Source organism: Anolis sagrei, chromosome 5 (genome assembly GCF_037176765.1).
Source record: "Anolis sagrei isolate rAnoSag1 chromosome 5, rAnoSag1.mat, whole genome shotgun sequence".
NCBI classification, from domain to species: Eukaryota; Metazoa; Chordata; class Lepidosauria; order Squamata; family Dactyloidae; genus Anolis; species Anolis sagrei.
The window spans coordinates 69,975,346-69,987,063 of NC_090025.1; the positions used below are offsets into that span (position 1 = coordinate 69,975,346).

At 38.3% G+C, this 11,718-nt stretch overlaps 1 protein-coding gene across 1 annotated transcript; it reads left to right on the forward strand.

Moving 5' to 3' along the window:
• The first annotated feature begins 746 nt into the window (after window positions 1-746).
• Window positions 747-11,486, forward strand: FRG1 (FSHD region gene 1). Its single transcript, XM_060778585.2, has 9 exons — window positions 747-851; window positions 2,639-2,706; window positions 3,730-3,852; window positions 5,542-5,596; window positions 6,848-6,962; window positions 7,725-7,829; window positions 9,156-9,247; window positions 9,509-9,619; window positions 11,349-11,486. The coding sequence occupies exons 1-9, from the start codon at window positions 790-792 to the stop codon at window positions 11,383-11,385; spliced, it is 768 nt and encodes a 255-aa protein (XP_060634568.1). The 5' UTR covers window positions 747-789; the 3' UTR covers window positions 11,386-11,486.
• Window positions 11,487-11,718: the final 232 nt, after the last annotated feature.

Sequence of the window (11,718 nt, forward strand, 5' to 3'; positions counted from 1 at the left end):
ACACTGTAGAATTAATGTGGTTTAGTACCACTTTTAACTGCCATCACTCAAAGCTATGGGCTCCTGGGAGCTGTAATGTGGCGAGGCACCAGCACTCTTTGGCTGAGGAAGCTTTCATGGCTGGAATCACTGGGTTGCTGTAAGTCTTTCAGGCTGTATGCCCATGTTCCAGAACCATTCTCTCCTGAGGTTTCACCCACATATATGGCAGGCATCCTCAGAGGTTGAGGGGTCTGGTGGAAACTAGGCAAGTGGGGTTTATATATCTGTGGAATGTCCAGGATGGGAGAGAGAACTCTTGTCTGCTTGAGGCAAGTGTGAATGTTGCAACTGGCCACCTTGAGTAGCATTTAATGGCCTTGCAGCTTCAAAGCCTGGCTGCTTCCTGCCTGGGGGAATCATTGTTGGGAGGTGATTAGCGAACACCTCCTAACAAAGTATTCTCCCTGGCAGGAAGGTGGCCAATTGCAACATTCACACCTGCTTCAAGCAGACAAGAGTTCTTTCTCCCACACTGGACCTTCCACAGATATATGAACCCCACTAGTTTCCAACAAACCTCACAACGTCAGGAGAGAATGCTTGTGGAACATGGCCATACAGCCCGAAAAACTTACAGCAACCCATTGAGCCCTGGCAGCAAAACCTCTGCTGAAATCAGCGTGTGCACTGCATAAATTCAGAACGTTTGACAAACAGGATAATATGTCCCTCTAGCGCCACCGTAGGGAAGAAAAAGCCCAATAAAGTGGTTTGTCTCCTTTTGGTTTCCGTAGTTCAGAGATAAACATGGCGGAGTATTCCTGTGTCAAGAAAACGAAGCTGGTTCTTAAGGGAACGAAATCAAAAAGGTACGTTTCCCCCCTGTTTTGGATACGAGGGAAGGAGGAGACGAAGTTCTTCCCCCTTTGAGCAACCCAGTTTCAACCTACAGCTTCCCCCCACATTGTTTTCTTATTGTCAAACCTCCTTATTTTCGTTGTCATATTCTTTCTCCTCCTCTTCCCATGCTGCAAACTCAAAGCAAGGACAACTTTGTTACTGAAGCCTATGGCCCCTTCCACACAGCTGTATAAAATCCCACATTATCAGCTTTGAACCGGATTATATGGCAGTGTGGACTCAGATAACCCAGTTCAGAGCAGATATTGTGGATTATCTGCCTTGATATTCTGGGTTATATGGCAATGTGGAAGGGCCCAATGAAATGCTCTAGCCAGTTTTTGCTAAAAAGTAGAGCTTAGAAAAAGTGGATAAAAGTACATTTTGCATTTAGTTTTTCAATAAATATCTCAAGTCTCAACCAATTCAACCTAGTTTGTGGCAGCCACAAAAGTAAAGTTTCTGGAGTGTAACAACTACTTTACAAGCAAATACTGTACAATTAAACAGGAAATAACTCTTTCTTTTTTAAAAATATATTTTATTAGAAAATTTCCAGTTTACATAAAAAGGGGGAGAGGGGTGGAGTTGTATGGGAAAGGGAAAATCTGTGGGAGGTTAGAAGGAGGGCAAAAGTGAGGGATTGGGTAAGGGTCAAATATAAGGATGGAATTTTAGGATGGGGGAGGAGTAAGCTGTTGGCTTCCTGTCTTCTCATTTCTGGGATATTGAATCTTCTTTTCTCTCTTCTTCTATGTTTAATCCTCTTCTTTGAAATTAAAGGGGCTGTCAGCCCTTTTCTTGTTAGTAATTATGTCCATATTTCCATTTATTCTTTTACCATAAACCCTTTTAGTAAACTCCAATCTGCTTTTATTTTGGTTTGTTTATTTCTTAATTGATGAGTCAGGCTATCAATATTTCTAATTTCCAGCATTTTGTTTAACCACTCTTTTCTACTTGGGATTTCTTCTCCCCTCCAATATCAGGCGTATACTATTCTAGCTGCAGATGTTATGTAGCTAAAGAGAACATCCTTACTGCTATCCAAATCAACACTTTCAAACCAAGAACAGAAAATTTTGTTACAGAATGTAATTGGAATTGATATCCCACAGGTTTTGGTATCTGCTAAGGGTTTTCGAATTGAAACACATAAACCGACCTCACGGGCCCATGATAGGCTTATTGTCTTCATAAAGAATGCTATTCAAAAACACAATGAAACTTTCTGATCTGTGGAATCATAGAGTTAGAAGAATCATAGAGTTAGAAGAGCATCTAGTCCAGCCCCCTGCCATGCAGGAAAAGCACAATCAAAGCACCCTTGACAGATGGCCATCCAGCCTCCAAGGAAGAAGCTTCCACCATAGTCCAAGGCAGAGAGTTCCACTGCTGAACAGCTCTTGTGTTCAGGAAATTCTTCCTAATGTACAAGTGGAATCTTCTTTCCTGTTATTTGAATCCATCACTCCAAGTCCTGGTTCTTTCTTAGCTAGATCTTTCCCCAAATATTATTTTTCCTATAAGTAAACTCTTCCTGCTTTATTTCAGCCATCTTTATTTAGGGGTTGTGTGTGCATATTATTTCTTATCCGTTATCTCCTATTTGGAAATCCTTAGTTCATGTTTAAAAAATAGGGATGACTTAGCATGATGAGCAGGTGCTATGATTTAAGAAAGGTTGTGAGCTGTCTAGAATTGTATCAGCTTTACAAAGCACACTCCTAATTTATCCTTTTGTATCATTTTGCAGTAAGAAAAGCAACAAAGATAAAAAAAGAAAAAGAGAAGAAAATGTTGAGGATCAGCTTGATATTGTTGGTAAGTTTCTTCACAAAACTGTTAATGTTTTTCACTGTGGGCAGGAGGAGTCTTGTGGTTAGTGTGCATTTGTTTTTTTTTTAATAAAACAGAGAAAGTAATTTTGATAAATATTTCAGTCATATTTTTATTCCACCCTGTGTCCTTTATATACATGTTTTGTCACTTTGCTTACATTGTATGAAGACAAACTGGTCTAAACAGAGGCTGGGTGACTTTCTGTCAGGAATGCATATCTTTATTCATTAACGGCAGTTATATTTTACCATTCTTACAAGTGGTGATGTACATTGTTCTTTCACACCTTTTACATTTGTTGTGATGAATTGCAATTGTCCCAGAGTACCTGGTCTGCTTGCTGGCTGAGTGGAGAATTGAACCTGAGTTTCTCCATTTCTAAACTTGACACCTACCTTTACAACATGCTTTCATGCAGGATCTGTGTTCTGTCACTGCTGTAATCGAAAAGGCATGGGCTGCTAAGTAACAAGGTGTTGCTACTGCAGGGTTCTATGATATTCAGCACAATATGATTGAACTATCAGATATATTGTGTTTTTACTTGTGAATTACCAATTTGGTATTCAAGTCAACATTAATTGTGTTTCCTGTGCATCTTTTTGTTTCTTTGTTTGATTGATTGATTATCTAGTTCATCTGCCACCAGAGAAGGACCCAAGGAACCTTTAAAAAAACAATAAGTTGAAACAGTTGCCATACAATCTAAAAATAATTAAGATATCTGAAATATGAAGTCATATATTTAAAAAAGTTGGGGTGGCATTCCAAAAAGATATATTATGCAAGGATCTGCTCAATGTGTTAATACATTCTTAATGATAATTTGTAACCTTGTTGATTAATCCTTATGCATTATGCTTGGTCTTTGTTTAAAATAAAACATTACAAGGGAAAGTTGCATTCTTGGTGCCCCCAAATCTTTCTCTGTTAGCAATCACTATCTTTTTTTATAGTGTTACTCAGGCAATAGATGTTTTGTTCTTGTTCCCTCTCTTATTTTAGAAGGCTGGTGGAAAGTAAAAAACTTTGGTGAAATCACAGGAACTGTAGCAATTGAAATGGGTCTTGGAACATATATCAGTGCTCTTGACAATGGTCTCTTTACTCTTGGGGCCCCTCATAAAGGTTGGTATCAGAAAATGTGGAAATAAATGTTCTGTCTTTCCTCTTTATCCCAAAGCTTTACTTTTTAGACTAGTGGTTCCTAATTTGTGGTTCATGGACCACTAGTGGTCTGAAAGAATTAAAATATGGTCCACAGCTTCACAATTACTACACCATTGCAATGCAAATGGCTGGTCTTGCAAAACCCTCTTACAGTGCCGAGGCTTAATAATTTTGGTTTTCTATGGGTAAGCAGATAGCAAATACTGGGTGGCATATGTTCTGTATCAGAAACTAGAGCTGATGTAGTCTATCCAATGCAATTTTCTGAATCGGCATCCCAAATAAACAAACTGAATCTAAAGTTGATCAAAAACAGATTCATAACCCTTTTGGTACTAATGTTGGTGAGTGGTCCCTGGTCAAGTGGTCCCTGATCAAGTGATCCTTGGCCAAAAAAAAGGTTGGGAACCACTATTTAGACCGTGCTAGATGCCTCTCCCAGCCCCAAGCCTCAGTCATTTGCAAGATGGCAACCCAGAAACAAAAAGCATTTTGTATTCTGCAGTTCAGCAAAACTGAATCCATAATTCCGGTGCAGCATATGTTTCATCTAGATTTTGGCATTGATCCACAAATTCCTACGATCATTTGTTGTTGGTACCAACAGTTTGAGGAAAGAGGTTATTTATGATGTATGGGAAAGATGAATTGGGTCCATCAAAAGATGTCTTGCCAATAATACACTTTTAACAAGTGTGTGGAAAATTACTTATTAAGATGGCAATAGCCAAAATCTCCCAAGGAGTTTAATTGCTGTAAACCACAATAATAACTTCCCCATATTCTGTTATTGACACATGACGCTCTTCCACCAAGCAACCTGGGATTTATCATTCTGGTTGAGATGAAGTGCTAAATTGGATTGCTGGCATGCACTCAAAAAGAATCAAGCCTTGAACAATGTTTGTGTAGTACATTTTATTGATTAGCCCATTAGTCGTATCAAAACACTTGACAAACATTTTAACACATACACATACACAACAATATTTGTGATTTCAGTTACTTAGGCAGTCATGCTCTGTATTACTTTTCTGTCAGTTACATGATAATGTATCTAGACTGTAGGCTGCTTATTTTGTAAGCCAATTGAAGGTGGATTCGGTTACATGAGAAGAGTTTTGAATATCGCAGAATCATACTGAAGGACCTAGTAATGCCTAGAAAAGTGTTCTCTCTAGACTTCCAGCAGAATTTTATAGTCAACGTCTTGTCAGCCATTCTACTAGAAGTTGACTATAAAATCATGTCGGGGGCTTAGAGAGAACACTTCTTCAGCCATGGCTGGGTCCTCTAGCACAATTCTGGTATGTTTCAGCTGGAACCTAAGACATTAATTTAGGTAAGAAAAATAGGGCTCCAGATTATACTTGAAAATCTTATAATACAAGGATCAACTGTTCATCTTGTGCTGTAAGACCAGGGAGAAAATGTATGCTCTTCAGTTATTGCATAAAGCTTGCTATAATTGCTATAAAATTGGCTTATTATTTATTTGATATGGAAGTATGTGATTAGAATGATAAATTAGACACCTTGCAAAGCTATTAAGGCTTCGGTGCATTCTTTGAATGATCTGCAGCAGTAATTGTTAACAAGATTCAGTTTTAACCAAACGATCATCTAATGTGTTTTTAATATCTTCAGATGAAGGCCCTAGCCCACCTGAACAATTTACTGCTGTCAAGCTGTCTGATACAAGGTAATTACCCTCCTCAGCTTTCAATTACTGTTGAGTTAATCACGCTTTCATGGATTTTGATAGAAAATAATGTCTGAGATGGATTATCTCTTCTCAGATCTCTTTTTTAACCATAGCATAGAAAAACATTATTCTTCTCTCTATGTTTAAGGTGTACATATACTCCTAATCATGTTCTGTTGCAGAATATTTCTTGTTCTTCTCCTATGGGGAGGATTCCTTTAAGCCAGTTCTTCTTAAACTTTTCCATTTGCAAACCCTTTCTGCTCAATAAGCTTTTATGGGACCCAGCTGTATAGGTATATAACATAGCGTAAAAAATCAAACATTTACTGATAACAAATCTGTATTCGCAAAGCTATCTAAATAGGCTAATTTTCATTTTTATGAAGTACAGCTAAAGCATCTTCTGCAGTTCACTGGAAACACTACACAAATAGTATAGATGAAGGCATAGTCACTCTCTGTCCTTGATGTTATAACTGTGCTTCTCCCCCCCCCCCCCCCCCCAAACATTTAAATGTTCTGGAAACTTTCTTCTATCTAATTATTCTGGGTCATGTTGCAGAGCGTATGGGGGGCATATGATCTACCAGAAATTGTTGGGCTGCATCTTCCGTTAAACACACAGTTCCCTGAACCATTGGCTATACTTGTGAGGGGAATTGCATGTCTATAGCATTTGCAAGACTGTAATTCACTCCTGCTTCTACAGTGAGTTCAAATGAAGGCCAGGCTTGTTGGTAAGTGTACCCTAGAACACTGCTTCTTAATCTTTGGGACCTGACCCCAAATGGGGTCCCATAAGTGAAAATGTGAGTCAGAAAAAATATGAAACCACTAAATGTTTTCTGAAATACAGCATTAATCCAAATGCTTTAGCAATTTAGATTAATGTAAAGCTGTGCTTCATAAAAAGGAAAATCAGCCTGTTTAGTAAACATTGCAAATGTTGATTTATTATCAGTAAATGTTTTATACCTAGGGCCGCATACAATTTCTTGGGCAGAAAGGGGTCACAAATGGGAAAAGCTTTAAAAGCCCTGCCCTAAAACACATCAGCCCATGATGAATTATCTGTCTTTCAGTGACATTTTCTCTCCCTTGTCAGTTTTTTCACACTGTGAACAGAAAAACATATTCGATGAGTTTTCAGAGTACTGAACTGTTTCTTGCAACACAGTTTGTCAGACCATCAACCTCAGTAAATGTCTAATTGATTGATAAAGTGTTTTTTTTTCTCCCTTTAAGAATTGCGTTGAAATCAGGCTATGGCAAATATCTTGGCATTAATTCAGATGGATTGGTTATTGGGCGTTCTGATGCAATAGGTTCAAGAGAGCAGTGGGAGCCCGTATTTGAAGAGGCAAGTATCTTCAGCTATTCAAAAGTAATTCCCAGTGCATGCTCTCTTGAGTTTGAATTGTATCTCATCTTTTGGATCTAGAAGCACAAGTTTAAGGGTAGAGATGTAAAAATGTCCCATCTGTTGCCGTTCCACTTAGATAGCAAATGAAAAGACTCCTACAAAATAGCAATATGTAACCATTTTTAAAAAATCTGTTCCTGGTTTGAAAGTATTATTTCCTGTTTAATTGTGCAGTACTTACTACCAAAGTAGTTGTTATACTCCAGAAACGTTTTTTGTGGCTGAGGGTAGTATTTTTATTTCTTTCAGTCTGAGCACTGCGTTTGTAATTTTCCTTAATAAAAATATGCCATTTAACCTTTAAACTTTCATTGTGCAGACCATAACAAAGTTTTTGCAGCTTATTAAACTTTTTCCACCTTTTCATGATAGAACCAATTAGGAAATGACATTCATAACCCAGGAACAAAAACTGTGTAATTGTTAACTTGGTTAAGCTTAGAGCTAACATTAATTTAGTAGTGCAAATTTGCATTCCAAATCACATTTTCACCTTCCACTATTGTGTTGTTCATTAAAAGTTCTGAGTTTGAAAAAAGTTCTGAGTTTGGAAAGAAAGAGGCATGACTGTAGGTTTCAAACTGAAATGTGTGGGTTTGTCAACCACGTAATGTTAATCACGGATAGTGTAAAAATACAAAACAGTTTGTAATAATATTATCATAACTTGGCTTGATGTTTGTTGCTTTTTTAATGCAGGGGAAAATGGCTCTGTTAGCAGCAAACAGCTGCTTTATAAGCTGTAATGAAGAAGGTGATATAGTAGCCAAAAGTAAAACAGCAGGAGATGAGGAAATGATTAAGGTAATCTGAAAGGACTGTAAATGTTCCTCTTATATTTATATGGATATTTAAAATAAACATGTAGCACACCTTGATGTGGAATTTCATCAGTGGAAATCACTGATTTAAAAAAAAACAGAGACTATAACAATACATTGTCTAAGCTGGCTTTTAACCAAAAGAGTAACGCTTTTACATACAGCTTTCACAAGAGGAGTCAAGCTGAATTCATCCTCAGGCTGCAGCCTGAGCTGATCAAATTCTAGTGTTGTGCAACTACTACATCAGTTTGATTCCAAGAAGGACTGGGGATCCATTTCCCAACAGTTTCCTTTCTGTTACTAGGCAGACTCAGTTGGATTTCACCCTGTGCCTACATAATAGTTTTACTTCTCACATGTTGAAAACTATATATCCAGGGATGTTTCTAGATTACCTGCTTTCACATACAGTAAACACAATTTCTTCATCATCAATGTTGCTGGAGTGCTTGTAATACAGAATGATGGACAATTTGGTGGTATATTTACAAAGAGTTATTTATATTTATATTTGGTGGTATGATATGAAGATGATAATATTTCACAGTGCACTTAAATCTTTCTTATGAAATCTTGTCAAAGTGCTTCTTTGACTTACTGATGTAACAGTTATGTTCTCATGTTCTCATCCGAGGAGATACAATTTGTGGAAAATATCCTTTATTTTGGAGAAAACATTAAGAAGTTTGGCATCTGGCTTTTGGAGAGCTAAATTCAGTTTTCATTGGAAACAAGTGGCTCACCACTACCCTGGGCTCGATTTTCCCCCAGAATATCTATCCTGAGACTATTTTCATTCTCTAGTCCACGCAGAGACAGCAGGATACTCCATACAAAAGTGACTAAAGCGGGCTGCTCCTTGACTGAAACCTTAATTCTGCCAAAGATCCAGGGGAGTTGAAAGTACTCCCTAATCCTTGGCATATGCTCATTTCTATATTAATCTTAATTTAAGTAAATTAGAGCCCTTCTACACTTCCATATAAAATACTGATTATTTGCTTTGAATTGGATTGTATGACAGTGTAGACTCATATAATCCAGTTCAAAGCAGATAATGTGGATTATCTACTTTGATAATCTGGATTATATGGCGGTGTAGAAGGGGCCTTAATTTCATCAATGGATTTCCATAAATCTTAAATTACCACCCTGTCAGAGGTGCTTTGACTATGCTTTTCCTGCATGGCAGGGAGTTGGAGTGAATGGCCCATGCGGTCTCTTCCAACTCTTACAATTTTATGAATCTAGCTACAAATACCAATTGAATTGAGATCTAACTTTTTTTTATCTTCTCTTGCATTAGATCAGAATGTGTGCAGAAAGAGAAGCCAAGGAAAAAGATGACATTCCAGACGAAGATAAAGGAAACATTAAACAATGTGAAATAAACTATGTGTATGTCATTTTTTTAAAAGTAAGCTTTATTGGTGCATGGATTATCCTTTGTGTCCCGAATGGAATGCCAGAGCTCTAGTTTTGATAGCTATATAAACTATGCTTTCTGTAAAGCTAGACAAACCTGGTTTTTTAACATGCTAGTGTTCATTTGCAATCCCATGGATTTTGTTTTAAAGAACAACTTGCACTCACAGGGCAGGAGATGATTTTGCTGTTAGATCGAATGATTACATTTCTGGTCTGTATTTTCCTTTCCAGGAAGAAATTCCAGAGTTTTCAAGATCGCAAACTCAAAGTAAGCCAAGAAGACAGTAAAGTCCTGAAAAAAGCTAGAAAAGAAGGCTCTTTTCATGAGGCATTGTTGGACAGGTACTTTTTCCATTCAAATAGAGTTGTCATTCAATAGAGTCAAGTAACAGTGACTTGAGGATGTGCTCCAAATCAGGTTTATACTTATTAATGGAACATCTTACATTTGTTTCCTCTGTCTCTCAGGCATTTATCCCAAAACAACTTAAACCGAGTGGGAATTTCGTCCACCCAAATTAGTGTACTTCATTGCATTTAAAGATGTTTGAGAATGATTTTGTGGGTTCATATTCAGGAAAAAGTGCATAATGTATGAATGTAACCCCACACAGAGTGACCACTCTAAGGTCCAACAGATCCCTTTTTCCTCCCTCAGTTCTTACACATGTGATAGTCATGCAATTTCCTCAACAGCAGTTTGATTTGGATGCAGAAGAAATGATGCATATGATTCTCTCATTCCATGGAATCACCATTACGTTGGAAATGGGTGCTACAGCATTCTTGTTCTTATGGGAATCCTTCCATCGCCTTATGGGAAGTGATCATGCCCCAGATTTGCCTTAAAAAAAACAAATTGCCCTATTAATCATATAGTTTTGGGTTGCTGTGAGTTTTCCGGGCTGTATGGCCATGTTCCAGAAGCATTCTCTCCTGACATTTCACCCACATCTATAGCAGGCATCCTCAGATGTTGAGGGATCTGTTGGAAAATAGGCAAGTGTGGTTTATATATCTGTGGAATGTCCAGGGTGGGAGAAATAACTTTTGTCTGCTTGAGGCAAGGGTGAGTGTTGCGAATGGCCACCTTGATTAGCATTTAATGACCTTGCAGCTTCAAAGCCTGGCTGATTGCTACCTGGGGGATCCTTTGGTGAAAGTGTTACCTGGCCCTGATTGATTCTTGTCTGTAATTCCCCTTAGAATTTATTTTATTTATTTACAGTATTTATATACCGCTTTTCTCACCCCTGGGGGGACTCATATAGCTTTGATTCCAATGTAGTTGTGGGACTATACTGTTAGACACCTGATGTCACCTATCTTCACTCCACTTGCAACTTCAGAATTTTGTAAAAGATTTTCTGGATTTAGTCAAGTTGAGAGACTTCAGCTATAACGAGACATATTGACAAACGTACCCGCATATTGTGAAAAAGATTGTATATAGATATTTGCTCAGCCATTTCAGCTGGTTGCAACTAGGAAACAGGATGTGATGTAATGTGGTTAAGGCAATATTGTGGAGTTGTTGTTTTTGTTTGCTTCAAGTGGTTTCTGACTTATGGTGACCCTAACAGAAATCCATCATGGGGGTTTTCTTAGCAAAATTTGTTCAGAGGGGTTTGCCTTTGCCTTCGTCTGAGGCTGGGAATGTAATTTGCCCAGGGTCACCCAGTGAGTTTTCATGGCCAAGCAGGGATTTGAACCCTGGCCTCCACTACACCATACTGGCTCTCACTAAGTAATACACAAAGACCTGAATAACCTGAAGTCACCAGATCCCATCAGATCTTGGAAGCTAAGTAAGATCAGCCCTGGTTAGAGCTTGGATGAGACACTACTAAACCAGGTACTGTAGGCTACATTTCAGAGGGAGGCAATGCCAAACCACTTCTGAGGACTCCTTGCCTAAGACGACCAATGCCATTCATAAGGTTGTTATAAGTCAATAGGTGTGCATACAACACAATATCTGAATTCAGCACAATACAGGCTGGTTTATAAATGCGTTATATGGGTATCTCCACAGTTTTATACATCCCTTTTTCCCCCCTTGTCGTTCTAGGAGATCAAAATTGAAAGCTGATCGATACTGCAAGTAGCTGAAACCACAACTGTCTGTGTTCCCTCTGTTGGTGGCTCTTTTGTATATAAATTGTTTTTAAAATCATTTTGGTTGGAATAAATTTCAATCATGCTGAAATTTTGTTCCTTCTTTTTGCAATTAATTGTTCATGTCATTGTTCTGAAAATGCCCATGTTCCTACTTGAAGCCATTGTATTTATCAGAGTGGGGGGGGGGGGGGGGAACAGTTCCATCTTGTCTCCTGCATATGTAATCAATTGGGGACCCCTCCGCCCAGCAACAACTGGGCCAGAGTGAAGAGAGAGGGGGCCAGAAGACAGTTCCACTTGTTTCCTGTGCTATGCTAATA

Excerpts from the sequence above, each read along its gene's own strand:
- FRG1 (XM_060778585.2), top strand. The coding sequence starts at position 790 with ATGGCGGAGTATTCCTGTGTCAAGAAAACGAAGCTGGTTCTTAAGGGA. Across the intron at positions 2,707-3,729 it reads GGATCAGCTTGATATTGTTG|AAGGCTGGTGGAAAGTAAAA; the intron begins GTAAGTTTCTTC and ends CTCTTATTTTAG. Across the intron at positions 6,963-7,724 it reads GGGAGCCCGTATTTGAAGAG|GGGAAAATGGCTCTGTTAGC; the intron begins GCAAGTATCTTC and ends TTTTTAATGCAG.